The sequence below is a fragment of the Solea solea genome, chromosome 2, assembly GCF_958295425.1.
Source record: "Solea solea chromosome 2, fSolSol10.1, whole genome shotgun sequence".
NCBI classification, from domain to species: domain Eukaryota; kingdom Metazoa; phylum Chordata; class Actinopteri; order Pleuronectiformes; family Soleidae; genus Solea; species Solea solea.
In genome coordinates this window covers 19,280,706-19,308,601 of record NC_081135.1, presented here as the reverse complement: position 1 = coordinate 19,308,601, position 27,896 = coordinate 19,280,706, and the positions used below count along the sequence as shown (strand labels likewise).

The following is a 27,896-nucleotide window of genomic DNA, read 5'->3' as shown; positions in this document are numbered from 1 at the left end:
CAAGCACCTCTAAGAAATCCTTTCAAATTTGTCACACTTATTTATACTTGGACTCACTTTTAAACTAATTAGGATTTGATGGTCAAAGGGTAAACACAGAAAACCTCTATTTGATCTTGTGGGATTATTTTTTTTCTTCTTCTTTTCGTACAAACATTCACTTACTCATAGATGACCTTATTAGAGTTCAGTGTTGGAAGGTCAAGGTCACTATAAAATCACAGGACTATTTTTTCTTTTGCCTTTTGAATGTGTTACCTTTAGAAAGAGAAACTGTAACGCAAGTGCATGTTACTGTATATGTTTGCAAGGATACTTGTGCTTAGTCAATAAGCACGAGCAACTTGGCTAATGCAAGAGTTGCTAAATGCGAGTTAGAAATACATGTACACTGTGTGAGACTATAGTAAAACTGACATTACTCACTCACGTAACTACTCTGTAATATCTTATCATTTAATTGAAATTACAGACTATGAGCATCTCCAAGGACGCTGAAAATCCTGCCGTCTATTAAATGGCAGAAATGTAATCATTTCTGTTTGAACAAGGTTGCATGATTTGTTCAGCAATGATTGTAAACCTTTGCTGCACATGTTCTAAATGTGTTTCCTCCCCCACAGCAGAGGTGTTGTGGAGACACACTGCACTCGCCGGGTGTAAATGTGGGTGTGAGACAGTCATTGTTAGGCTGGCACATCTGTGACCAACTGGTAACTCAGTCCAGGGTGTTTTTCCTGCATTTGATCCAACGAGAAGGCTGATGCAAACAACAACAGGCTAGCAAATATTAGTGTTTGATGTGTTTCAACATTTACATGAAAAACAAAAACATCAAAGACATTTGCGGCTATTTGAAATGGACTAAGCGAGGATTGACATTACTCAAATCTAAATCACAACATCATTAATTTGACAATCAAACATGTTGATGTTGATGTCTGATTGTTTCACCTAAGATTTATTAATAATTTCAATGATTGATTGATTTAAATGTAAAAATATTGACTTACAGACACATGTGTTCCAAGTCTGTCTGTGTCATCTGTTGCCTCTTTTGCAACGTGATGCTTCTTTTTTGAGATGCCACAGAAGAAGCTGAGCTGCCAGGAAATACATGCAACCAAAAGGACCAATTTAGAGTTACCAAGTATTTGGGGTTTTTTTTTAATCCTGAAACTATATACTTACTTATACTAGTATTTTTAGCCTGTTTGAAACTTGCTGTATGCATAAACCTTGAATGAACTTATTTACGCTGTCACTCACAGTCTTTGTGAGAAAAAGCATCAGAGTAAATAACACATTTATGACGACTCTGTTGTCTTCAGGTGTCCCGGTGAACTGGAGCAGCTAAATGGAATTCAGCCATCATTGGCTTGCTTACTGTGATGTGTCCGAATTATTGACAGGTCACTGTTTTAAAGATTCATTTTCTGTCCTAACATCAGGTGTCCCCCGGATGGGAAGGAAACGGTATTCACCACATGGACACCTTGGACATGAACCACAAATAGTGGTGGTCCCTTTTCAAAAACATTTCTATTTATTTATCCAATTATATATTGTATTTTGTTACATGGCCCATAGATTTTAAACTGGATGTCTTTCCTGACGTAAACCCACTGGAGATAATTGAGAGTGCAATTAACAATGGGGAATGGTTTCCTTGCTCGGGGCTTGACCGGGTGGAGACTCAAACCAGCAACCTTTCCAATTACCATGGACTGCCCAAACTTAGTATGTATTAGTATGTATTAATGCCCAAAGGTTTAATTAGTTTTTGCAAGACAGCTGTATTTTTCACAGTAGTTTTATAGAATCTCATAGGCCTTCATGAGAGTATGGTTTGTGAAATAAAGAAATATGTAAGTAGATAACCAGATTTTTTTTCAATTAATAACTGCAAGGGGGGCCCTCATTTTCACTTGAGCCCCTGCCACCTGAAATGTCTGTGCATCTAACATTGAAACCCTTAGATCTTCGCTGTGGGAAAATGTCCCCTGACCTTCACAAATGATACATCACTGCTTCTGGTCTATAAGCCCCTGTTGTTTTATAATTCCTCCCATGGCTCTAAATGTAAGGTAACCTCTTCGTGTCTGTTTGAAAGCGAAACACGTAATCCAGGACTGGCTGTATACACAAATAATTCTGCTCCTGCATCGTCTGATGCACAATCATCTCTGCATTCACCCACAGGACCTGTCAGATTGAAACCTCCTATTTGTGTGCAGCTGGACCCTTTTATTATTTACACTTCAAATGATAATGACATCATGTGTGCACAGCTGCACTATTTGCATCCACACAGCATGCGACTGAATTTCGTGCGACAGAAATGGAAGCGGCGGCTACGGATCCTTCTGCAATATTTACATGCAAACCGAGCTCTTAGGTGGAAGGTTTTTCTTGTGTGATGTAATCACAGGGAAAAAATACTTTGTGAAGTGGAAAAGTACATAAGTCAATCAAGAACTTTGTGAGACGTTGGTCACTGCCATTCTTATTTCGACTCGGCCTCTATTATTTCTAGTTATTTCTACTCTTTTTTTGTATTGAGTGTCTCACTTTGATTCACTTTGAGTTTCTGCCTCATTAGGACCAGGTTTTAGTATTCATAAGGACTACTGGCCCTGGCAAGGTGGTGCTTAGCTGGTTGAATAATCAACAGGGGTGAAGATAAAGTTGATCACTGTGCTGTGCCTGCATGGGTTTCCCAATAAGGGTGCTAACAACTAACGCTCTCCACCAAGATATAGAAAAATACCATGAACATACATGTATACAAAAAAGATACACACACTCAAGGCAGCATGGGTTGCCAGACCACCAGCGCAATATCCTACCAACATATCCACCTTTTATTTGCACATTTTTAATTGTTATATAGAAATCCTGGCCCTTCTGTAGTGGGCACATATGTATCAAGTAGACTACACTGGTTGAGAAGAAGATAAGATGGTTGGCAAAGTGCTGAGAATAACAGAGTAGAAGATTTTATTTTCATCTGAGCAAGTTTAACAGATACAACTCTACCAGGCAAGCACGTATACACTTACAGCGATTATGTCAGCGATAGGTCTGCTGTAAGAGACAATTACATGATACAAAAAGGTGGCAAAACGGGATCAAGCAAGATTAAAATGACACTGAATTGTCTGCTCGCCAGTCCTCGGACGCCGCTCACTTCACACAGCACTTTTGTCAAGTAACGCTGACATGAAATAAAGATGGTGCACTGAAACAAGAAAATGGTTGACAAAGTGGAAAGAAAAAATAGCTTGATTTAGGTAACACTCTAAAGTTCAATCAAAAGAAACATGTTATCTGAATTTATCTTTTTATAACATGGCAACTTCAGTTTAAGTTGATTTAATTCCCTTGAGTGCTGTTAGGGCTTCGGATGAGTGTATCATCTCAAATGATGTGCTATTCCATTTATAATTCAAATTGCATTATCTTAACATATACTCGTTTGAGTGTCTGTGTCATTAAAGTGTATTAAATGTATTTTTTATTTTTTGGTATTTTTGTCCCTGGTTAACCTCAGAGGTAACTCTGCTGCTTGGTTTGATTTTAAGTAGAATGGGAATGGAATTTGCTTTTGCCAAACATTGCCATTCAACACACCAAACGCAACACTAATTTAGACATTCCCTTCTATTTACATCAACATGATCACGTGAATGCTGCAGTTATTAGTCCCGACAGAAGACATATTCGGTGTAGCTTGTCCAGATTTTGTCCTCGTTTGGATCATTGCTGGTGTAGGCGCAGGTGCCTGTGGAGCTGCAGGCCACCATGTGGAAGCCCACCTCTGTCAGCTTGTCAAATGCCTGCTCTAGAAAATTATACTTGAGGTAGTAGCGGGATGTGTATCTCTCCGGCGGTCTGTCCGGGTCCCTGCTCTCGTTCAGCGTGTCCCCAAACACCTCTTTGGCCAGAGACGTCTTCCCGCACACGGTGATGCGCGCCACCCTCCTGAATTTGGCATCGGTCTGGATGTCTCTTCCAATGGTGTAGGAGCCGCGGTATCCTATCGTGATGTAGCCAGACTTTCTGGAGTCCAGCGATGGAGAGCGCATGGCACCGCTGACCGACATTGCGCGCAAAGTCTCCATACAGACGGAGGTGCCGCACTGCTGCGCACCTTCCTCTGTGTCACTCTGGATGATCTCTTCGCTGAGTGAATTATCTTTACTCACCCGCGGGCTAAGGCGTTTGGCGAGGTCCCGCAGCTGGAAGAAGTCAGCCTCCCTCTGCAGGCGGCTCTTCTCAGGGAAGTAGTCCGGGAGGACCAGGTTCAGGTCCCGGAGATAATCTAGGATGTAGCGGAACAAGAAGCCGTCTCTGTCCAAGAAGAAGCGCCCTTTGCTGTCTCTCGCCAAGTCCTTTGGCGACTTTTTGGTGAACATGTTCCACAGGAGCGAGTCTGGCACGGCGACGAGAGTTGTGTACCTGGTGACATAAACCTGTCCGCCGACGTTCAGCTCGATGATTTCTGAGAACGGGGAGCAGGACAATGAGTCTCCGCCGCCGCAGCTGGACACAGCGCGCTCCGCATCAGCCAGTGCCATCGTGTGAGAGCCGCTGCACTGATGCGGTGGAATCAGAGGCAACACTGAGCAACAAAGTGACGGCGGCTTGTTTATGAAGCCTGGGCTTGCCGCGCGAGAGAGTGCGCGTGCATGCTGGGTTAACTGTTCAGTTACTAGACTGGTGTTGTGCCATGCACTGTAGTATCCTGCGTGTGTGTTAGTGTTGCATTCAGAAGCACATCAAACTGATTCATGACCATTTTTGAATTATAGAAACTGATGTTTCTGCCAATCATGATGTAGGTTTGTCTTGATTATTACATGTATTGCTCAAAATCAGTGCAAAATATGATGCTGTGCAGTCTATGTGAAACTAAGCCGATATATAGATTTTTGTTCTTTGATTTTTGGAACAATTACAATAAATGTATATTGTCTTTATATTTATTTTCTGTTCTATTGTTCAATAATGTATCTGTTCTGCCAATTTTAAAAAAATTGGATGTGATGTGACCTTCCACCTACAGGGGTGCCTCTGGGAATGTTGATCTCCATGTACGAAATTTGATACTGGGGACACATGCACACAAGGCTACACATATTATTGCCAAATGTTCAAAGTTTATTATTGGTGGACTAGCAGTCTTCAAGGCAGGGGTTCAGCTGGTCAGCTTTCAATGAAGCACCAATGAAGGTTTGCAAATAGCCTATCTGTCTTTCTAAAAACAAAACTATAACTGTAATCTTCTTTTCTCACTTTCCAGCTTTACTTGCAGATTTTTTTCTCTTTGATACCCCAACTTTTTTGAAGATGACAAAGCAAATGTATCATTCATTTTATGTGTTTTTCAAGCACATAGAATCAACTGGAGGCAAGGATTCACTCGCTCTGTGATCAAAAACATGTTAAGACTGAGCAATCCAGTGAGTGCAGAGGGGTGAAAGGGCTAGAGATATACCTGTAATTATAATAAAAAAAGAATGTTTATTCCTTATATGCATAAGCAAAAAGATAGACAGACAGACATAGATATGGATATATTATTTTTAATTCATCAAAGAACTCTAATGTTAGGGTTTTTCTTTCTTTTTCAAGCCCTGTGTCATAACCAGAATTCAGAATTAACTCTGCTTTGAAATCAGGAAATTGAAGAAAAATATGGAAAGAGTGACACCCATTGCACTCCAGTAGGAAATGCAGGCAGCATCTTATTAGAGAGAGAGAGGGAGCTGTAGTGTTAACCCTCAAAAATACATCACACAGTGGATACTGCCTGTATTTTATTAAATGAACTTGACATATGGCTTCGACAATAAACATTTTTTTAAAAAAAAATGGATACATATCAAATATTGATTTGTATGTTGACACCTAAGCATGTGCATGTGGAAAATAAAATCTGAAACTAAATGATTTCAAAGAGAAAGGAAACATATCATGAAATGACAGCATTTATTAAAGTTACTGGAACATGTACAGTAAGTAGGGATGAAAAAAAAAGAACCTCAAAATTGAATGGAAAATACATCTGATGTGATTCCACCCCCCATTTTTAAACGTGCACACAAACATCATGTTTTTAAAACTTAAACTTATTTTAAAACTGTATTAAAGCAGATCAACTAAAGGTGTGACTTGATTAAATGTGGAAAAAGAAAATTGCATTTAAGAGTAAAGTAAATGAATAATATCTGGTGCTATGTATTTTTTAGTTAATTTAAAACAGGCAGTAAGCTTGACATCAAGACTGGCAGCGAGCAGAGAAATAAGTGAAATTAAAATTAATTATAATTTAATAAACAGGTAAAGCTTGACTTGTTTTTAATTATCTGCTTTGTTCGATGATTGCGAGTATACAAATCTTGAGCTTGAATACTATCAAACTATAAATACATCATTTGTAATCCATTCATTGGAGCATGCTTTTAACATGACATGTGGTGGAGTTAGTGTTTTGTAACATTACGGCCGAGGTCAAACGTGATGGTTGGTACAATCACAATCATTTCCCAGCTGCTTGATGTCAGACACTTGTTTGTCTTGTGATTGTCATGGAGGGATTTCTAGAGACTTGTGTCATTTCCCTGTTCACAACTTCCCAACAGAGAGCTGAATTTCCATAATCTGTAATTTCAAGAACTAACTGATTGTGTAAGACAGTATTTCTTTAGGTCATCTGATTTATCCATAAGATCGTCATGTATGTCATTATGCTAATACTGCAGTGGATCACTGTTAAGATTGCTATTTCATTTTGTGATTTTATGAAGAGCATACAGGTTGATTCTATTTGAATAACCCCAAGTCAACCCCACTTATTTGTTATTTGAAGTTAAATGTCTGCAGGTCTTTTTTAATAAAAAGAAACCAAGATATTCTGAACATTTGCACATGAACTGTCAACCAAGACGTTGGGGCAAAAGAATCAAAGGCGATGTCCAGTCATTGTGAAAGTTACCACTTCTCATTGTTGTGGGTTTTCCACAGTTTGGTAATTTTGTTGGTCTGCCTCTTATAAGTGCCTCTGTTCTTGGATATTTTGTCACTTGAAAACGTTGTTGAAGTGCAGAAATCTTAGGAAAAGGTAGGTAAACTTTCTTATTTCTTATAACGAAGGAAAAACACACACACTCATTAGGGGTGTGGTTTGAATAGGTATAATAACCCTTTTTTTAATTTGTGACAGGTGATACTTTCAGGTAGCATCAGTGTCAGTGCTCACATTAACAACATCACAACCTTGAGGTTAACAGAGCTTCAACAATGCTACGCAAGGTAATGCTGGGGTTTTTTTTGTTTGTTTTTGTTATCGTTACATATGTATCATTTTTAATATTAAAATTTAATTTTGTCAAAGACATAACTGCAGCATAGTTTGGTATATGGTCTCTGGGTATGCTTGTGTCCTGAGTTTTGGTCTAACTCTAACTGGTACTGTTTTTGTATCTCACCAGGGTATTACAGAGAGCTTTGGAACTGCTGTTCATTCACTCAGCACTGCCCAGCTGACAGACAGCGTGATAACCAGAAGTAAAAGGATGATTATGGACACACTGGGTGTCGGGTTAATAGGAACCAGGACAGATGTCTTTAAAAAGGCTCTCAAGCACAGCCAGGTACAGTGCACTGTTAAACAAAGGTGGAGCTACAGTATTGTTAAAAAAAAAAAAAAAAAAAACTTCAAGTTGTCAACTTCTGTATGCTGTCCATTGAAGTTCTTCTTACTTCCCTCTATACTTGTGATGTGCGTATTTGGCCAGAAGCTGTCTGTGTTTGCTGAACAAAACAAACACGTCTTCTTATGTTTGTTGTGTCAAAGTTATGATTAATTATTATCGCATTATTTAAACATTGTAAGTACGTTTATCTCAAGTGTGTTTAGATAGTTGGTGAAAATGAATTCTTTTTTCCATCAGATTGCCGAGGTTGTACTGAAAAAAGGATATTAGACACTCTCTATTGCACATTCTTATAGCCTCTGTATATACTGTACGTGTAAACATTGTGATGGAAAAAGCAGCCAAAATGTTCTGTTTTCTAAGGGTTAAATATATATAACATTTTTAATATTTACTTACTTTCACATATAACTTTTTTGTTCCTGCCCCATTTTCAAATTGCCTATTAACATGAACTATACCAACAATAAATACAGTAATACACATCCAGCTCCATATTTGTACTCTGTTTAAACTCCAGCTCCTAACTTCCACAATTTCACCCCATAGACTGATGCACATACTTATACACAGTGTGAACATCAAATTTGAGTTGCAGGATATTTGTTGCCTTCACATCTCTATTTAACTGCACACAAATGCTTAATGTTGTTAACTGTTTTTCAATAATCAAATATCCTTTTGTCTGGTTGCAGTTTTTCACATCAGAGGAGAGGAGCAGTGTGTGGGGTCAATCAGACTTAACTCTGCCTCCTCAATTTGCTGCATTTGTCAATGGCATCGCTGTAAGTTTGGTCAAATAAAAGCACAATACACTTCACAATCTGTCATTTTTAGACAGAAAACATTGTGTGGTGCTGTTTGATCACTGATTCTGTCACACTGTCACAGGTTCACTCCATGGACTTTGACGACACATGGCACCCCGCCACTCATCCCTCGGGGGCTGTGCTTCCTGCAGTACTGGCCCTGGCGGAGACGCTCCCCAGCCGGCCTTCTGGTCTAGACCTGCTGTTGGCCTTTAACATTGGTATCGAGGTGCAGGGCAGACTCATGAGATTCTCCACAGAAGCATACAACATCCCTGAAAGGTGAGACATTTGCAAATGTTACCTGTTCTGCAGCACAAAATGACTGCAGAGGAAATAAACGAATACATTAGTAAAATAAATAAAATTATGGTAAACCAATTTGCAAACCTCCTCAAGCATTAAAGTAGATCCACATCAACTCCTACCAGTTCTGTGGAACATGGATTCATATGAGGCAGTTTTTATCATATATATTCAGTCTATTCTTTTACCTACGGTGTTATCGTCCTTTGGCATAATGATACTGGGTGAATTTTACTGCTATTTCTGTATTCACATTTCTGTAGGTATTATGATTCTGATTAAAACCTTATTCTGACACACACACATATATATCAGCCGTTTCCAAGAGAAATAAATCCCAGCTTCATTTTATGCACTTGTTATTGTAAACTTCTATAAAGGCTGTGAGGTATTCAGCCAATGTATCTGGTGACAACTCTGCATATTTACCAATGGTGGAGCCATAAAAGAGTACCTCATCTTAAGACAACAGTTATTGGTGATGTTGCATAGGGCAGCTGAATAAATTTTTCCATTAAAATCATAGTGGTCTAATATGGCTCTATCAATAGAGCTCCTAATGTAAATGTAAAGGCCTATAATTATAATTATTTTATATGTTATATCTGCCAAATAGAAATAATTTCATCTAATCTATGCCTTACACACTGCTCCACTAAATGTTCCCATCATGACCCTAAACATGAATAGTTGAATATGAATGTATCCTGATATTCCAGTCTTTCTTCCCCTTCCTCATCCTCAGATTCCACCCTCCCAGTGTAGTTGGGGTGATGGGCAGTGCTGCAGCCTCAGCAAAGCTCCTGGGTCTGTCCCCCACACAGTGCACTCATGCTCTGGCGATCGCTGCCTCCTCTGCTGGGGCTCCCTTAGCCAACGCAGCCACACAAACCAAACCTCTCCACATAGGAAATGCAGCTCGCAGAGGCCTGGAGGCTGCTCAGCTGGCCCACATCGGTCTGGAGGGGAATCCAGCCATCCTGGACTGCGGGTTTGGGGTTTACTACAAAGATTATAGTCCCTCCGAATTTGCAGATTCTTCTTCCAGTGGCTTTAAATGGATTCTGGAAGATCAGAATGTGGCTGTCAAGAGCATCCCTGCTCATTTGGGGATGCACTGGGTTGTGGATGCTGCTTTGGCAGCCCGCAGGAAGCTTGAAAAAACAGCCGCAAACTTTGACCTCTGCCAGATCCGGCACATCACACTACGAGTACCTCCGTCCAAGTACATCAATTGCCCTTTACCAGACACAGAGCACCAGGCCAGGCACTCATTTCAGTTCAATGCCTGCTCTGCACTTTTGGACAACAAGGTTACAGTGGATTCCTTCAGCGAGGCTCAATTGAAGCGTCCTGCTCTGAGGGAGCTCCTGTCCAAAGTGACATTGGAGACACCTGAGGACAACCACCCCAGCTTTGACAAGATGTACTGTGACATTGAGATCGAAACACATCAGGGGGTTGTCACAGCCAGGTGTGATACCTTTTACGGCCACTGGAGGAAGCCCCTGAGTCACAAAGACCTGGTGGATAAGTTCAGTGTTAATGCTTCCTCAGTGTTGAGTACAGAGGGAGTGGAAGGAGTCATTGATGTGATAGATAACATTGAAAAAGTGGGTGAATGCTCGATTCTGAATGCATATTTGAGGATGACGAGTACTCCACATCAGCAGTTATACAGAATAAGAAACATTTGAAGGAGCAAGTCGATGATTGTATAAGGCCGTAAGAAGTTCTTTCCCATGCATGGTTTCAGCAGGGTACTGTGACCAAACTTAAAGTATCTGTGTAAAAAGATAAGTATGTCTTCACCCCACAGGAAAATGCAACACTGACCAACTTACCAAATTTAAATGTTTTAAAAAATTAAGTTTACCAATCGTGTAAAATACCTTGAACACACACACAAATACACTGAAATGCTTTAAACACAAAGCAGCTAAACGTCACTGTTCATCAATCCGATAACAAACCACTTGTTTAACAAACAGAGAAGCAACATTTTCACCATTTGGTGGCAGTTTAAGGACAAAGGACTCTACATTAACACAGAGCTGGTTTAGCTCCAGCCCTGCTCTCTGTCTCCCCCCTATTCTATCAGTGGTACTGCAGCCTGACAACAGGTGTCTGCTGGTCCTCCTGTTCTTCTTCTCTACTTTATTTCCTCATCTTTAGGGATTTTGAATTAAGTGGCAGAGCTTTTCTGTGTGTTTTTCTGTTACAGCATTTGAGGAAGAGTTATGCAACCTATGGCTCTGGTGTTTTACACATGCCTAAATAATCCTAAACTGAAAACTACAGAGACAGTCTTTACTTTATAATTAACTTATTAATTAACACTCTACAGCTGCAGTCCCTTTTTCACATGTTCCCAGCCACTATTTTCTGAAATATATATAATGTTAGAAGAGGAGAAATTCTGCATCCGCTTTACAGTCGCTTTAAAAACATTTTTCTCTCATTATGTTAAGTTACAAAAAATGTTATTAAGAAGAGCTGTATTGCGTGAAATGTACCATATCTGACAGAGTGGATCACTGAGGCAACGGAAATGAATAAATTGGTGTTAAGTGTTTAGATTACAAGATAAGTAGATGGAATATACACAGATATGGGCTCCTGTGGACCCCATTTACTGATGTTACTCCCTTGGGGAAGGAAAGAAGATGTAATGTATATGTATTTTTTTTCCTAGCACACTATGCAACAGTTCAGTAAATTCACATGTAGTTAATAGGTGTGAAACTGACATTAATGTGGTGCAATACATAGGGGTTTAAGACTTGCAAATAGGACTGCAATGATTAATCAATGATTAATTGATTACTAATTTAATCACCAACTATATTGATAATTGATTCATCATCTGTATGTGTTGTTGTTTTAAAGGATTTAGACAGATAACTGACTACTAATAGATTATACTGATGTTGTGGGTTTTTTTTAAGTCAAGCACAGTCTGTTTGCCTTTTTCTGTAAATAAACATTTCTGGATCTGAGAGAATTTCCATGAGTGCTTTTTGTTTGGTCCTCCTCAAAAAAGCTACAGAGTGAAAGTTTTGGGAACAAAAGATTTAATACTCACCGTTTTACTTTTGTGAAAATAACATCAGTAAAACAACAGTGAACTTTTGCATTTTGTTTAATACATCTGCTTGATTGATTTAACACGTATCCACTGCATCTGAATATAACCAAGCAGAATGGAGATTAACAGATCTTTGTCAAGTAGCAGATAAACCTATAAAGAAAACCTAGCCAATGCAGTGCAATTTGCAACTATAAACATACTGTATATACTTCTGGAAGTGCTTCTAATCAAGATGATAGTTGATTTTCTTTGAATCAGTTCAGCAGGGGGCTAACGTAAAGCCTGTTGGAAAACCAAAAGGAGCGTCATCCTAAGTGGTTCAGTTGAATCAGGCTAGTTTTAAAACACCCTGCACCATCGATCCAATTCCGTCAAATATCTCGTGGATGGGGGCGTTGCACATGAAGGCGCAGGTGGTGACCAGTTTGTTTTTCTCGTCCACATGGCTGTCGCTGACGCCCTTGCTTACGTGTTTGCAGCCCAGCTCATTGATGGCCGCTGCAGTGCCAGTTGTGTCGGGGTATCTGGTGAGGAAAAAGAGGAAGCAGGACCAAAGAACCGTTAGTGAATTGGATGAAACTTTTGCTGACACAGGAAAGTTCAGGTTTAGTCCAACTTAGCTCTTTTTTTCTTTGGATAGCAATATGATTACACTGTTAAAAAAGCAAGTTAACATTATACATACTTTTTTCTTGTCATTATGCTTCCTGTCCTCTCTTTTTTCTAAGGCCTCTTTTAGGTGACTGATGTTATCTGCTGATATCATGCTCTTTAGTTGAAAAAGCCCAAATACATGATAGCTTAAAGAATTATACCATCCATTTATATGTGCCAATCTCAGCTGACATACAGTCCATCACATCGCAGGACCACAAACAACAAACACTCACACAACAAACACTCTAACTAACACACACAGAGAGAGAGAGAGAGAGAGAGAGAGAGAGAGAGAGAGAGAGAGAGAGAGAGAGAGAGAGAGAGAAATTGTAAGACCTCAGGTCTGCTCAAGCAGCAGCTTTAATAGTGTTGGAAATATTCTGGAAGATGTTGCAAGATTATTAGTTCATTCATTAGAACAGAAGTGTGTTTTTTCTTCACCTTTTATCGACGCAATTTAATCAGAAAAAATATTCCAAGCATTTGAGAATATGGCAACATAGCTCAGAAAAAATTAATTTTTAATTAAATTATCAGACTGGATGTAAACAAGCCAACAGGTCGGCCATGATCTTATATCAGAAAGAGTAAAATCGAAACTGAGCAAACCAAAAATTAAAAGTGTGCAGACAACTTTTGAAAGTTAAAACTGAACTAGGAAGTGTGTCTTTACTGTGAGAGAAATTTTCAACAGAGTTTTCTGAATTAATAAAAGTGACCTTTTTCTCCTAAATAAATCAAGTTGATTGAAACATATGAATTTAAGTGTAGCGCAGAATTTAACCAACTTTTCAAAGATTCACTAAAATAAACTGTGCATTCATCTGTGTTTCCATCAACTGCTGTAAAAAGAAATATTTATCGAGATAAACACTAGGTGGCACAAAGGTCCAAGTCACCACTGAAGGTTAAATGGGTGCAATAAAGTGCACCAATAGCTGTTGATATATACGGTGACATTTCATTGCTGCTTCAGTTCATTATTGCACTACGTCGTGTAATGTTGCGTTTCCCTCATCAGTCCACAAGTTCCTCCTCTCACCGCCTGCATACATTCTTGTCGTCGTTTTTTCAGAACAACAGAATGCAGAAGGATAAAAGTTTCAGTCCTGTGATTTCTAATTTTGTCCTCAGTTAAACTGTTCCATTGTCGATGCCCCAGTGTTTCCACCTCCCTTGAGCATCTAAACTTTAATTAAAAATGTTCTGTTTCCATTCAGTTGTTTTTATGTGCAGATTGAAATTGCTCTTTAAAAACACGCTGGTGGAAACGCACCATATGTTAACAGCTCATGTATCTTGCCCTATAAAACTTATCTTTACATAATTCCCACATCTCACTATTTAACCTAGGAGTAAATTAAAAGTAAAAACCATAGATCTATAAAAAGAGAAGACACATTAGACGTGCTTCAATATCATAGACTCACTTGTCGTCATTCTCAATGCCGACGGTGACCTCACAACCAGCAAACACTTTGGCAGCCAGGACAGGTGAGATGCAGCAGAGGCCGATGGGTTTGCCCTCACTGTGAAACGCCTGCAGTGCAGCCTTGACCTCATCATTAACAGAGCAGTCCTTCCCTTGCACTGCCCATGTGCACAGGTTCTTCGCTGCCCCAAAACCACCTGTCAAAAATTTAAACATCAACTAACACTGAAACAATATTAACACAAATCAATCCTGGATATAAAGACATAGAGACCGTGTATGATGTTGTTATATGAGCACACCTGGGAAAATAACAGCATCATGGTCCTTGACCGTGAGTTTTGACAGGTCCTGGATGTTTCCACGGGCCAGCCTCGCGCTCTCCACCAACACGTTCCTCTTCTCCTGAGATGGTTCGCCTTTCAGATGATTTATCACATGCATCTGATCCACGTTGGGAGCAAACATGTTTACCTGCAGGTGAGGAAACATAACTTTACTAAAATGAAACTCAGTGGAGGTCATGCCTCCCACCACATGACACAGCCTATTATGTGGATCTGCACCAAATTACATTAATATACATTTACAGTACATTTAAGCATTTAGCAGACTCTTTTATCCAAAGCGACTTGCAAAAGAGGAATAAGTCTTGAAAAGAAATCAACTAGATAGGAACAACAGTGGACTGATAGAGGGTGAGAGTGCAGAAGTGGATCCAGTGCAGGAAGAGGGGGTAAGGTAAGTGCTAGGACAGAAGATGCTTTTGGAAGAGTTGGGTCTTCAAGTGTTTCTTAAAGATAGACAGGGCACCCCTGTTCTGGTAGTGCTCGGTAGATCATTCCACCAGAGTGGAACGACACGAAAATAATCTGGATTGTATTGTGCAGGATGTTGATACCAACATTAAACAATAATATTATATATTTTAGTGTTTTTACTGTGTGTGGATAAAAACGACTTAATATTTCCTGAATTCCCTGATATGGACTACATAGAGTAGACGATTTTTTTTTTCTCATAGTACCGCACTTAGTACTTCTTGTTCTACTAGTACAGATACCAGGTACTGTTGCTTTGTAGTTTCGGAGCAATCCATAGTCCAGCAAAAAAAATCGGTTTCTTCATGGAGCTGAATTTTCCCTTTATTTTCTTACCATTTCTACACTAAATTTGCATAAAACTTGACATCAACCATGCAGGGGAAGCCAGGAACAAACATCAATTAAAAGTCAACTTTGAAGGGAATTAATATTTAAAGTAGCAACTATGAATACCTTATTGAAAATAGGGATGATGTTCCCTGTAAGTTTTTTTCAAAACTGTACAATTTAACCACTTCAAAAACATGTAATTAACACAGATCCAGTGTTTTTATATTGATATATTGAGATTTATATTGATGATATTCTGAACATTATATGAATTACTATTAATAAATATGTTCTACCATATAATATTATCTTCGTCACGTTGTCCTCTGCCAGCACTGGTACCGTATTATCGAGAATAAATGAGCACACATTTTGAAGTGTCTGCTAGCTTGACCGCAGTTATGATCTGACCTGACCTCCAATAAAGCTGCACGACAAACTAACTTCGTAAAAAACCCATGCGTGCTCTGAATGAATGAAAACATAAGGAAAACTGTCAGGCAGGTTGCATGGAATTGAAGCTGGAGCAGTGTTTGTCTCACACTTTCTCAGTCCCTCTCCTTCCACATACAAAACTACACATTAAACAGTTAAGTTTAATATGAAAGCTGTTCTTCAGACTTACACTTGCACCTCCTCTGCTCAGGTGAACCAGAACAGCGGAGGCCTCGTGGATCTCACTGCCATCATACACGCCGCAGCCTGCCAGCACGACGGCCACGCGTTTACCCATGACTGTGGAATAAAGAGCTCTGTTCACGCGGTGGACGGTCCTGAGTGTGAGTAAACTGCGACCGCCGTGGTGAAGCAGGGTGAGCATGGCGGACTCAACTGAACCTGTCAATGCAAACAACGCCCCGCCCCCTTTCTTCTTCTTCAGCACTTTAAATGTTGTACATTGTTTTGTCTAAGCTGCAGCGCCATCTTGTGTGTAAAGCTCACAGACACCCAGACAGTTTATTTCTGCCTTTCTGCTTTATTAATCTGTATTAATCTAAAAAACAGTCGACGCACGATACACTTATTACTCCAAAAGTTATTTTTTCATTAGAATTTATTTATTTATTATTTATTTAGTTATTTTTACAAATAAGCGCAACATTTTAAAATAATTAGACTCAAAAATATGATTAATATATAATATGTATTTCATTTCCAGTCTTGTTATGTGTTTTCTCCACATTTTTAGTTTCCTCTTTGGACTAGTCACGTGATTTTCGTGTCATCAACAAAACCACGTGATCGCTGATAGGGAAGTGAGGGTCATGGGAAGCCTATCATCCTTCCTCTGCTGTTAATTCTCTAGTTTTGAGACTTTTTATCGCCATGACTCACTCGGAGTGCGTCGCGTTTTTAAACCTGCTCCTGTTTCTTTATGTTGCGGCTCAGTTCAGGAGTAACGTTCAGCAGGAGTGGCCCGTTCCATACAGGTATGAAGACACTAAAACTTGTCATTTGTATCACTATGTTGTTTCATCTGTGTACCGTTTGAGTCATGTGACTGAGACGAAACAGGAGAGTTTGTGCTGGAACTCAACTTCTAAAACAACAATGGTAAATGTTTTTAATATTAAGTATTTTTCTTTCTTAGAGTAGGTTAGGTTCACAGGGTGGTTAATTATAGCTTCACACAATGAAACTAAAGGCGTTACCATCATAAAGTGTTCATTTTGGTCGAGTTTGACTTCGAGTTCTAGTTAATAGTGGTTTAAAACTTCTTCACAAACAGACAACAAACATTTCACACATTCAAGCGTATAAATAGACATAGATATTATTATATTGCTGCTGAAAGAAAGAAAATAATATCACGATATCTAAAACCAAGACAAGAATTAAAAATACTGTACATAATAAAATAAGAAACACAGCAAAAAAAAGAAAGAAAGAAGCGTTTTGTGTTCAATTATAGGACGTTTTCAGTTTAATAATTGAACTATTTAATTTGGCTTAGTTCTTACAGACATTTTTGTACTGATTGTTGGAGTGTAATCGGCCTTACTGGAGGGGGAAAATATATTGTATGCATGTTTCATTTGCTCTCCTCTAGAGCCTTTACAAGATAATGAGACAGGATGCATGTGATCATAACTATGTTAATGGAAAACCTTTGGAACAGTCTGCTGTATTTCTCATGTCACCCTCAGACGGTTTGACCATCGTCCTGACGTGGACTCCTACTGTGAAGCTCTCTACCCGTTCTGTCCCACTGGAGACCGGGATGGACGGATTCCCTACATGAGAGACACTGATGTAATCTCAGTCTATAGACTGCAAACACCTGTGTGGGAATTCAAGTTTGGAGATTTGCTTGGAAAATTTGTAAGTATATGGCTCTTCAGTGGTTGTTGAGCTTTTGGACTCATTACTGAGTTTCATGCAAAGTGCATGTGAATGACATTTGGGAAATGAACCACAGCGATTACTGTAAAACCAGTCATTAAAATGTAATTGGTCTGAAAATACAAAAACACATTAAGTTTTGTAATGAGAAGTGGTGAACAGTTGCAGTAACATAAAAATCAAGTTGATAACAATGAAGAAAGATGAATAAGTAAAAAAAAAAGAATAATAGGTCAGATAAAACTTCAAAATAAAGTAAGCCTTTACAACATTACCAGAAAAACATGTCTTGATTTACAGATATTTATTTTTGATGATCTATCACTGTATGTCATTCAGTTGTAAACAAAATTATTTATTGTGCATGTACCTCATGCACAATAAAATATAGTCCATGTGGGATTAAATAGCCATTGTTAGGACAGCTATTCCTTGTGTTGTAACTGTGTGCTCATGTTGAAACATGTTACATAAAACACAGATAGGTACTGAATTAGAGCAGGGCTACATTTATTCATAGAAACACACCTGCACATACTTGCCCCACTCCGAAAGCCAATGTAATATTTCTGTGTGATTCACAGCACATCATGCACGATGCAATTGGGTTCAGCAGTTCAGAGACGGGGGCCAACTACACCATGGAATGGTACGAGCTGTTTCAGCTGGGTAACTGCACCTTCCCTCACCTCCGACCCGAATTGCACGCACCTTTCTGGTGCAACCAGGGTGCGGCCTGTTTCTTCGAAGGCATCGATGATTTACACTGGTCACAGAATGGCACACTGGAGAAAATAGCAAAAATAACTGGTAAGAATTTAGCATCCATGGCCATAGGAGTGTATTAATCCACAGCTGAATATGTCAATGTGTGCTGTTTAGTCCTATGTGCTGAATCAAACAATTCAGACTACCAAAGAACTCAAACTGTACTTTTGCAGTTGTAAGATCAATACAATTGGGGTTGTTTTTTTTAATGAAAAAGCTGGGGCAGAACAATAACTATAGGTTAGAGAAGTCAAGGAAAATAGCAGCCTTGTCCTTTTCTAGGTGTTTGTGAATTGTCTCTGTTTATTCTTTTTTTTAAAAAAGGCTGAAAAGGCAGTGGTGTTCGCTTCTGTAATCTGGCCATTGATCTACTGTGTAGTTTATATCACAAAATGTTTTTTTCTTGATACGCAGATGTTTTATATTTGAATACAGATATGTTGTCTCTTCAAATACATAATTGGACGATGGATAAGTGGTCTATCGGTGGAAATAAGATTATGGGTTTGACTGGGTTTCATTTGCGTTAAGATGTTTCCTCCAACTAAAACATGCAGCTCAGCCGGTGTAACCATGAAGACTGCCAACCCTTCTCACAAATGCATTCTGCAAAAAGCTGCAACCTCCCCAGACCCACAAATAAGTGAATTAGATTAAGAAATTTGTCGGACGAAGGGATAATTTCATTTTCAAATGAGTTGGTAAAATGACATTCGCAGACATTTACTTGTCCTCCCTGTCTTACACGTGGTGTCAAACTAGTTTTCTTTTTTACCTTTCAGGGAGTCAGTTCAATGACATGGCCCAGTGGTTCCAAGACGACAACGAGACTGGGATTTATTACGAGACATGGACAGTTCGCTCTGACCCTGGGCCTAATGCCACCATGTGGTTCGATTCTTACGACTGCTCCCAGTTTGTCCACCGCACATACCGGAAACTAGCAGAGCTTGGAGCCAAACTGTCTAGCCGATCACAAACTAACTACACCAAGATCTACCTATACAGCAGTGAGCCCACGTACCTCGGCAACGACAGCGCTATATTCAGTCAGCCTGCTCTGAAGAATCTGGCTGTGGACATCCGTAAATTTTATCACACATTCAGGCCACATCAGTCATTTATAGACTTTGCCATTAGTCTGTTGGAGGCTTATAAAAAGGTTGTGTTGGACAAGAGCTTCTACCTCTACTACAACTTTGAGTACTGGCATCTACCCATGAAACCTCCCTATGTGCAGATTGTATATGAAGAGGTGCCGTTGCCTTAACAGTCCACATGGACCACAGTTATTTTTGAATTTTAATGAGCTTGTTAATTTGATTACAAGCAGATTAACCAGCTCATTAAAATTCATTAAATTGATTGATTAAAATATCTGACGATAGAAGCTGATTGATGATGTTCATGAGAAGTGCCTGCTTTAGTATCTTGTAAATAAACAAAATTTGTGTTTCTTATCAAAATGCTTTTCAAATGTCCTTGTGGAAAATATTAATGTTAACTGGATTTACAGCTCATGTTTTGATTTGAATGTTTTACAGTTGTCTTTGTTTAGATCCTTTCAGAGGAGAGGGCCTTTGCCTTCCCTGCCTTACTGGCTCATTGCTACAGTTGAACCTCATATTTAAGCTAACAATAATGTAAACTACTTGTGGCTTGACAAGAATTTTTTTTTTTCTTTATAAATTTCCTGTTAGTTGCATAAGTGGCTAACTGAACGTTGCTCAGATGTGAGAACCCTAAACTACACAGGTATAGTATGTAGGCTGTACTTTAGTAGTTTCCAGAAAGAATGGAACATACATTATATTTGTACTTTCTGTGGATTCGTTCTGAGAAACATTCAGAAACATTTTAGTTGAAATCTTCATGTCCTGATGGCATCGATGAATAGAATGTCAATGCACATAACTTTGGTTGTTTTGGGTGGGCATGGTTTTAACAATGGCCTGTAGTGTTAATATAATGAAATGACAGATGACAAAAGTACATTCAATGTTTTATTACTGGTAAGGGAACACATATCCAAAACAACTTTAATTTCAAGACAGGTGACCAGTAAAGCAGAGAAAGAACTTGTCAAACGGAAGCAAAACTAAAAGGACAATATTGTCAACACCAGTTTATTCCAAAGTGGAGGACTCACAACCCAAGGTTAAAATAACAATTACCCTCAGATGTTTTTAAGATGAAATACAAATCATTTATATTACTTTTCAACTGACATTTATATGAAACATGTTTAGCAGCTACATTTTTCAATATAAGCCTTGAGTTTAGAGCTGCTGTCATTGCCTCAGTTTAATGCACTGCACAAATGATGAAGATAATCAGGACGTATGTTACTGTACCATAAAGATGCTAATGAACACAAGGACAGACAATGAGCATACGTCAGTGATCAGAGACCACTACGATCAATACACTGCTTGGAATATCACCCAGAAAACCCTACTCTTCCTGCAGATAAGTTTATGTCACTGTTAGGCTTCATAAAATGTCTCCATAAAGGGAATGGAATCATGGACAAAAGCAGCAGAACATCTGGGTAACATAACATACAATGATGTCTAAATGTCTATCCACTTCTGATATCTACTTATAAAAATACATTTAGCAATATAGACCTCTCAAACATATGTCACTCATCACAGACAAAAGCTTTGATTGTAATTTTGCTAACAGTTCTCAATATTCCTAGTGTCCTCCACCTGATTCTGCAGATATTGCACTTTTTTTTTGTGTAGTGTAGGATTCTGGTAACTGGAGGGAAAGCTAACAAATCCACACATCTTCAGCAAGGTGCTTCCTTACTGAAATACATTCAGTATATTGATAAATGAGTAAAAGTGGTGATAGTGTTGTTTCTGGCCTGCTTGCTGGTTATAACCATACATTTTTGTGTAATGGAAAAACAAATGAATTAGAAAAGCCTCTCTCCTCTCGTGACTAGTATGAAAAAGGTCCATCTAGTAAAGAATAACTTGCACTCTGGTTTATATAAAAGACACAAGCCGTTAAGGAAACTTAAACCCTGAGAGAGGGTAAAATAAAGAAATAAGTACATTTCTATTCATAATAATCAAACACACAGCGTTTTTATATACAGATGCATTTGACTTCCTTCTTAAAGGAAAAAAAAAGTCTGTTTCACTCATCTGAATTGCCAAATCTCTTCTGACTGTAATGGATGGATGTTTGGGACAGGAGCGCTGTGGAAATCTAGAAAGACTGATTGTAATGAAAACATCAGAATTCCGTTTCCTTTCCTGTGTATTTCTACTTCCTTTTCTTTTTTCGATGTGACAACATGATATAGAGCAAATGTGGGGAACAGGTGGACAGATATTCTCAACAGGTTATTCAGAGCTTGAATAGGCAAAAAGCAGAAGATAAAAATGAAACCTAGAAATATATTTAATGCACCTGTGACACACTAAGTTGTTTATTTGTTTTCTCAGCATACATTGTAAGCTCACAGTTGCAGAGATTAGTTAACTGTTGAGTCATTACAAAGAAATCCAAGTTTTGAAGGTTGGATACTTAATCATGATCTACCTCCAAATTCAGACATGTCTGCGCACTTTGTATTTACATCATAAAATAAATTCTGATTCTTTAATCTATAATTACAGCTTCACCACTTTACATTACACTGTTCTTGTTATCTAACTCAGAAGCACAAGAAATAATTAGCATTAAAAGATGTGTCCAACTAAGACAAACTGGAGCATTATAAAGGTAATTTCATTGCTTTTAATTAGGATAAAAGGACGCCATTTGTCCTGATGATCATTTGGTATGAACATAAGGTGCTTATATGAAATATAAGTGTTATGGAGCCTTGAATAATTTGTCAAACCAATTGTTGTACGATGCAGTAAAAATAAATATCTGCGTAACTCTTGAGACAAAAAACCATGACATCAATCAACATACACTTTCACATCACAAAAACAAGAGACCTATATACACATTGCAACACTGCAACTGCTGTTTGTTTAAATTAGACTCAAATGAGGTGAAGGACAGTCACTCAGTGAGCACACCCTCAGCTCCACCTCCAAACACATCCTATATACAAATAACATTGCAGCCATTTTGTTAACCCCCGGTGCCACATTGTGTTACAGAGTGCAGAGTTGCCATCTCAAATTGAATTTTAAGTAGGCCAAGTGGTAAGTGTGATACTATGCAATTGTGTACCTAATTGTCCCAAATTACTCCATAAACAAGCCACACACACACACCTCTCATAACAAAGATAAACACAACCAAGCAACAATTTCCACAAAATTCCATTCGCAGTTAGAAAAACATTGAGTAGAATATGAGAAGAAGCCGACCTGTCAAGTTCTTTCTCTGCATTAGAGAAAAAAAAAGGTTACCACAATCCATATTGAAACTAACAGGCAAGAAATTGTGGTGTTTGCAATACATGATGTGTAGCAATTATGTGCCACATTAAACCCCTGAGCTGCACTAACTCCACACAGGGGTTCAGCAAGCCTACACTCTCCATGTTGGCACCAAACATTCCACCACTGCAAGCTTTTCAGTGCAAACATGGAGGCCATGACTGCTTTACGCCATGTACTTTACGTACTAGACTACTCTCTGGTTTTAATTTACCAGGTCGGCATCATGTCTGGAAACCAGACCCGACCCAAGTGCTTCGAAACCTCCCAGTGGATCTCATCCAGGGAGTATTTGTGATCAGGAATCAACACCTCCTCCATGATGGAGAGCTGGGACAGCCTTCTGCCACACATTTTGACAAACTCCACAAATGCGCTGCAGGAAACTTCGCACTCGCCCAGACCGATGGCTGACAGTTGGGTGCAGTGCTTTGCGATGCGGATCAGCTCCTCATCCAGAGGACGCAGGCCATTGGCACACACCACCAGCTCCACCAGACGGGGACAGTGGAGGCCAACACGGCCCAAAACCTCCTTGCTGACTGAGCGGCCGAAGTAGAGGTGTGTTACGGGGATCTCCTCATTAAAGAAAGGACCAAACTCGTCTTCATAGAGAAAGAAGTACATGACCAGGTTGAATTTGGGCGAGTGCCGCACCATGGCATCCCAGCTGCTCTTTTTGATGGTGTGGAAATGCTGGCCAGGGTTCTCGCTCACCACATCAATACGCAAGTGTTCCAGGTGGACATGTTTCTCTGAGGAGAGGGCCAGCAGAAGTTCATCACTCAGGAGGTGGTAGTTCAGTGCTAGCTCCCTCAGCCCATGACACTGGTCTGCAACACACAGGATTCCTACAAATACAAACAGATGGTGGTTTGAAAACAAAGTCAAATTCAGTTCTAGACAAGGGAGGCAATTTAGAAACAGTTCCAGGAAAGCAACAATAGTTCATTCATAAAATATAGTGCAGCCCCTGCCAATCCACCACATGAAATAACAACACTGTATGTGGGTAGAGAAAAAATTATAGCGTTTTAATGGGCCATGGAATGGAAAAATACTTGTGACTAAAAAATTGGAAATGAAAATAACGAGACTAAAAAGTGCAAACAACCACAACCAAAGATGCCCAATGTCTTCACTCTATCTGTACCTGCTGGAGAAACATGAGGACAGCTGCTCATCTTCAGCAATTTCAGGGTATCACTGTTGTTCGCCACCAGCACCTTCAGAGATGGGTCGTCAACTGGTGTATCATCAATCTTCAGTGAAGACAGTGACTTGGAGTTGACAAACACCACAGTCAGAGCTGAGATGAAATGAGACTGTGGAAGGGAAAAGATGACGTGAGTAATTAAAAAGCATTCAAATTTTTAAAAAACTACCAAGATGGCAACCAGGTGTTAGCATTTGGAGGTAAACGTTGAGTTTCATAATGCTGTGATGATAATGCAGTCAGAATCGTACTCATTTATTAGTGAGAAATTTGAGATTTCAAAGCACACCACAAGCAACAACAATACTGCTGCTATTCAGCCCCATCCTACGATAAGATGAGATCACAGACATGGTCAGCCAAAAGTGCATTAGCTGTGTGCAATCGAATAAGCATGTACACTATAAAACCCCTTTGACTTTCCGTACAAACGTGACATAATGAAAACACAGACATCTTGAGTTTGTATTAATCATACCTTTGGAACCTCCATAAAACTTGGCCTGGCAGTGGAGATAAGCCCCAAGGTCTTCAGTGAGCAATTCACCAACTGAGAAAGAATGTCACATGCAGCCTCTGCAGACTCAGTACTACTGTCCACCTGGCAAGCAAAAACAAAGATGGAATACTGCGTGAAGTACATGAAAACAAGACCAAGATCAACAACAATCCTTGTGTTGCACATTTCTGCACAGACACAACATCTTTTGCTCCCTCACCTTGAAACTGACATACTGCAGGTGGTTGGAGTGCCTCTTTATGATCTGCTTGATGAGGTCTGGATGTGTGGCTTTCAAGTAAGAGCTGGCTGGCTGGTTAAGCTCAAACTCAAAGCATCTCCACAGCTCCGGCATGTGGAAAGCCTGGTTCCACCGGCGACATACCTGAGAGGCGTAAGCCCGGTCCAGTAATGGAAGGTACTGGAAGATGTGGAGCAGGAGCTCCTGAGGCAACAGTGCCCAGTCATGGTCTGGTGATTCTGTGGCCTCCACAGCTTGTGGATCCTCGGTCACCTGCTTTCGAACCTTCTTGCGCGCCTCTGGTGGACTCCTACTAGAGGAGTCGTTGCTGACCTCCTCACCTCCTTTCATCCGCTTCATACTGAAACACACAAATAAACCAGCTGAGCAAGACACATTAAAGATTGAATGTTGATTATTCTGTTCATGCAGGTTAATCACAACTGATGTGAAACATTATCCCACAGTCATTTTATTTCATGCTCCTAGCTTCAAAACCAGTCAGTACAGTGTGCACCTCACATGGACATGCAACCAAGCATTTATTATGTTGCTTGATTGGTTCAAACCTAGTTAGATCTGGGACTACGCAGTCACACTGCATTTCTCAAATTTACAGTTCATGGTAAATGTGCACCTTTGTTTACACTTTTTTCCAACAGCAAATAGCGTGTCATTTCATATTATTATATTGATGATCTAGTCTATCAAATGAATAAAGCAATATTGTATTGCATTATTTACCGCCTGATAATCTGACAAGCAAATATACAAGTGCCATGCCCATTCTTTAATTGTGTGTGTTGAGTAAAATGTGCTAGGCCGTCATGTTGAGTAAATAAATAACTAATTTAATACCTTGAGGTTCTTTGTCAAACAAAACTAGGACGAGCATCAATCTATCTATATTGGTTTATTTATTGCCCTTTGAGTGGCCAATACTAGACATCCGATACGTCTGTGGCCAAATCACCATCCATCTGTGCCCCAATGATGAACCCTTTCGCATTATTTCCTATTTACATGCCGACGCAAAAAATGAAAACAGTAGAGTCTGCTCAGCATTTCCACGCATAACACAGAGTAGCATGGCAGGATGTCAACTGTTTATGCAAGTTTACATTTACCAGTGGCCAGGCGCGGGTTGCCCATATAATGAGATTACACAAGGGTCAGAACATTACATTCAGTATTAGATAGCGGAGTAAGCAAGTTGCCTAGCTCTAACAGTGCTCTGGGTAACTGACAGGAAATCGTTCAGTCAGACACTGACGCAGTAAATAAACATAGCTGTTAGCTTACGTTGCTTAGTAAGCAAATTGGTGATAGAATAAAAACAGCCTTCGCGTCATATCAAATGCATTAAATACACAACACATTACAGCACGTTCCATGCTGAGCTACTATGTGTTTATCACAGCTCATCCAAACAGCATACCTCGTTGTTTACACCCAGCTAGCTGACTAGCTGTTAGCAGGAAAATCCGACTACTTGCAGATGTAATGCTTCAGCCCGGGCCCACGCAGGAAAAGCTCATTCGCATCAACCAAATAACATGCATCGGAGCACAATGATCGAGCCGTTAGACTTAAAAGAGGACGGAGAGAGTGTTTATCGTGGAAGAAAAAGCCGGATCTTGGCACCTCCGCCCGGTTGACCTACTTCGGTGGAGTAATGGCACCCCTGCATCTGAAATGGCGAAATGTTGTTATGACTGTGGCGGTGCATCATGGGAAATGCAATGCAAAATGGCTGTTGGTAAAGATCGTCTCTGTCAGAGCGATGGCTGATAGATAGATAGATAGATAGATAGATACTTTATTCATCTCACAGAGAAATTCACAGTTCAGCAGCTCCAGAATATGTTACACGATAGAAACATAAGAGGCATGCAGGTCTATGTACAGTCTAAATATAAACTGAAACATATGTATAAAAAGGAAAAAAGAAAAAATATATAAAAAATATAAAGGCGTTGTAGAATGAGATGTACATGTGTGCTGTACATGTGTGCTTGCATGTATGTGTCATGTATGATGCAGGTTGAAGAGTCTGATGGCATGGGGGAGGAATGATCTCCTCAGTCTTTCTGTGGAGCAGGACATTGACAGCAGTCTGTCACTGAAGCTGCTCCTCTGTCTGTGTATGGTGCTGTGTAGTGGATGGTGTGGATTGTCTATGATGGACAGGAGCCTGTTGAGTGTGACCTGACTGTAACTCATTAACATTTACGTTCAGTCAATGTAATTATTATTTAATAATTTAACACATTTAAATAATGTGAGAAAAGTGAGAAATACTTGTAATATTTTAACACAACCCAAGGAGATACAATCTAATGTTTTTGCACTTTATATGGCTTATTTTTTGCACACACACATAGTGATAGTGATTTGTCCCTTGCATTTAACCCATCCTCACTACACACCAGTAGTGAAAACACACACACCTTATCTGTGAATATTAAACACTGAATTGGAGTAGCAATTTTGTAATAAAAGCTATTTAAATATTATCATTATGTACAATATTAGATAAATACGACACAATTTTCCACTCAAACTTTTGACAGTCTTTTCGCACTTGCTTCCTTGAAGAACAGATTAATTTAGAAAAACAATAGTTTTACAAAATCTGCAATTTTCACTTAATAAAACTAAAATAGAGCAATCATTTTGTGATGTACATGTTACAATTTCAGGTGTAAAATAAGAAAAGGGTTAAAATTACAAAATTAGCAGTGCAACATTAGTAAAGCAAGGATAGTTGAAATAGACACAAAGAAGTGGGTGAGACCTATGTGGTCCTTGCATCCAATATTCTTAGAGATTATATTATTTGTACTGTGGCTTCAGTATCATTACAAAAAGTTTGATTTTGATATTAAAGGCTAACAGGTGGCCACTAATTAAAAATCACACAGCATATACTTTGTGAAACAGAGAACCTGGTTTATTACCATTCAACTCCATCCACCACAGATAATACAGAGCAGATTCACAAGTATTAAGCTTTTTTATATAACAGCAGCTGTTTTTTTCCATACTCTGTTTCCCTGACCCTCCCCAACCCCCTGCTCCCCCTTGCTTCCAACTCGGGGGGGAAAACCATTACAGGTGCACAATTTTTATTTGGTGTGAAGACTGGTCCCTCCAATCATTCAGCTGTGATCAGTCTTACTGTGAGGTTTTACCATATGATTTGGTGCTTCTTTTTTTTTCTTTTTCTTTTAAACAG

At 39.3% G+C, this 27,896-nt stretch overlaps 5 protein-coding genes across 5 annotated transcripts; 2 read left to right on the top strand and 3 right to left on the bottom strand.

The window, feature by feature from the left end:
- Positions 1-1,191: 1,191 nt before the first annotated feature.
- On the bottom strand, positions 1,192-4,913 carry kctd12.1 (potassium channel tetramerisation domain containing 12.1). The gene has a single exon (XM_058654462.1). The coding sequence runs from the start codon at positions 4,578-4,580 to the stop codon at positions 3,702-3,704; it is 879 nt and encodes a 292-aa protein (XP_058510445.1). The 5' UTR covers positions 4,581-4,913; the 3' UTR covers positions 1,192-3,701.
- A 2,178-nt stretch (positions 4,914-7,091) lies between these two features.
- On the top strand, positions 7,092-11,821 carry acod1 (aconitate decarboxylase 1). Its single transcript, XM_058622529.1, has 6 exons — positions 7,092-7,126; positions 7,229-7,317; positions 7,497-7,658; positions 8,417-8,506; positions 8,613-8,812; positions 9,582-11,821. Exons 2-6 carry the CDS (start codon positions 7,306-7,308, stop codon positions 10,531-10,533), a joined length of 1,416 nt encoding a protein of 471 aa, XP_058478512.1. The 5' UTR covers positions 7,092-7,126; positions 7,229-7,305; the 3' UTR covers positions 10,534-11,821.
- A 141-nt stretch (positions 11,822-11,962) lies between these two features.
- On the bottom strand, positions 11,963-16,029 carry zgc:162944 (uncharacterized protein LOC569993 homolog). The gene is made up of 4 exons (XM_058622294.1): positions 15,796-16,029; positions 14,319-14,490; positions 14,015-14,213; positions 11,963-12,451 (listed from the first exon to the last, which is right to left on the bottom strand). The coding sequence occupies exons 1-4, from the start codon at positions 15,988-15,990 to the stop codon at positions 12,256-12,258; spliced, it is 762 nt and encodes a 253-aa protein (XP_058478277.1). The 5' UTR covers positions 15,991-16,029; the 3' UTR covers positions 11,963-12,255.
- A 391-nt stretch (positions 16,030-16,420) lies between these two features.
- Positions 16,421-19,747, top strand: cln5 (CLN5 intracellular trafficking protein). The gene is made up of 4 exons (XM_058622143.1): positions 16,421-16,600; positions 17,318-17,492; positions 18,098-18,323; positions 19,064-19,747. The coding sequence occupies exons 1-4, from the start codon at positions 16,497-16,499 to the stop codon at positions 19,549-19,551; spliced, it is 993 nt and encodes a 330-aa protein (XP_058478126.1). The 5' UTR covers positions 16,421-16,496; the 3' UTR covers positions 19,552-19,747.
- Positions 19,748-20,271: 524 nt separating this feature from the next.
- On the bottom strand, positions 20,272-26,367 carry fbxl3a (F-box and leucine-rich repeat protein 3a). Its single transcript, XM_058622142.1, has 5 exons — positions 26,097-26,367; positions 24,638-25,019; positions 24,397-24,519; positions 23,856-24,027; positions 20,272-23,553 (listed from the first exon to the last, which is right to left on the bottom strand). Exons 2-5 carry the CDS (start codon positions 25,016-25,018, stop codon positions 22,913-22,915), a joined length of 1,317 nt encoding a protein of 438 aa, XP_058478125.1. The 5' UTR covers position 25,019; positions 26,097-26,367; the 3' UTR covers positions 20,272-22,912.
- Between the last annotated feature and the right edge of the window lie 1,529 nt (positions 26,368-27,896).

Bases quoted from the DNA above. Each gene is read 5' to 3' on its own strand.
- kctd12.1 (XM_058654462.1), bottom strand. From the start codon at position 4,580: ATGGCACTGGCTGATGCGGAGCGCGCTGTGTCCAGCTGCGGCGGCGGA.
- acod1 (XM_058622529.1), top strand. The intron at 8,507-8,612 runs GTAAGTTTGGTC...ACACTGTCACAG, and splicing joins CATTTGTCAATGGCATCGCT to GTTCACTCCATGGACTTTGA. The intron at 8,813-9,581 runs GTGAGACATTTG...CCTCATCCTCAG, and splicing joins GCATACAACATCCCTGAAAG to ATTCCACCCTCCCAGTGTAG.
- zgc:162944 (XM_058622294.1), bottom strand. From the start codon at position 15,990: ATGCTCACCCTGCTTCACCACGGCGGTCGCAGTTTACTCACACTCAGG. The intron at 14,214-14,318 runs GTGTGCTCATAT...AATTTTTGACAG, and splicing joins TGATGCTGTTATTTTCCCAG to GTGGTTTTGGGGCAGCGAAG. The intron at 12,452-14,014 runs GTGAGTCTATGA...TTTCCTCACCAG, and splicing joins GGCATTGAGAATGACGACAA to ATACCCCGACACAACTGGCA.
- cln5 (XM_058622143.1), top strand. From the start codon at position 16,497: ATGACTCACTCGGAGTGCGTCGCGTTTTTAAACCTGCTCCTGTTTCTT. The intron at 16,601-17,317 runs GTATGAAGACAC...TGTCACCCTCAG, and splicing joins GAGTGGCCCGTTCCATACAG to ACGGTTTGACCATCGTCCTG. The intron at 18,324-19,063 runs GTAAGAATTTAG...TTTACCTTTCAG, and splicing joins GAAAATAGCAAAAATAACTG to GGAGTCAGTTCAATGACATG.
- fbxl3a (XM_058622142.1), bottom strand. From the start codon at position 25,018: ATGAAGCGGATGAAAGGAGGTGAGGAGGTCAGCAACGACTCCTCTAGT. The intron at 24,520-24,637 runs GTGAGGGAGCAA...TTTGCTTGCCAG, and splicing joins TGCAGTATGTCAGTTTCAAG to GTGGACAGTAGTACTGAGTC. The intron at 24,028-24,396 runs GTATGATTAATA...TCCCTTCCACAG, and splicing joins GTTTTATGGAGGTTCCAAAG to TCTCATTTCATCTCAGCTCT.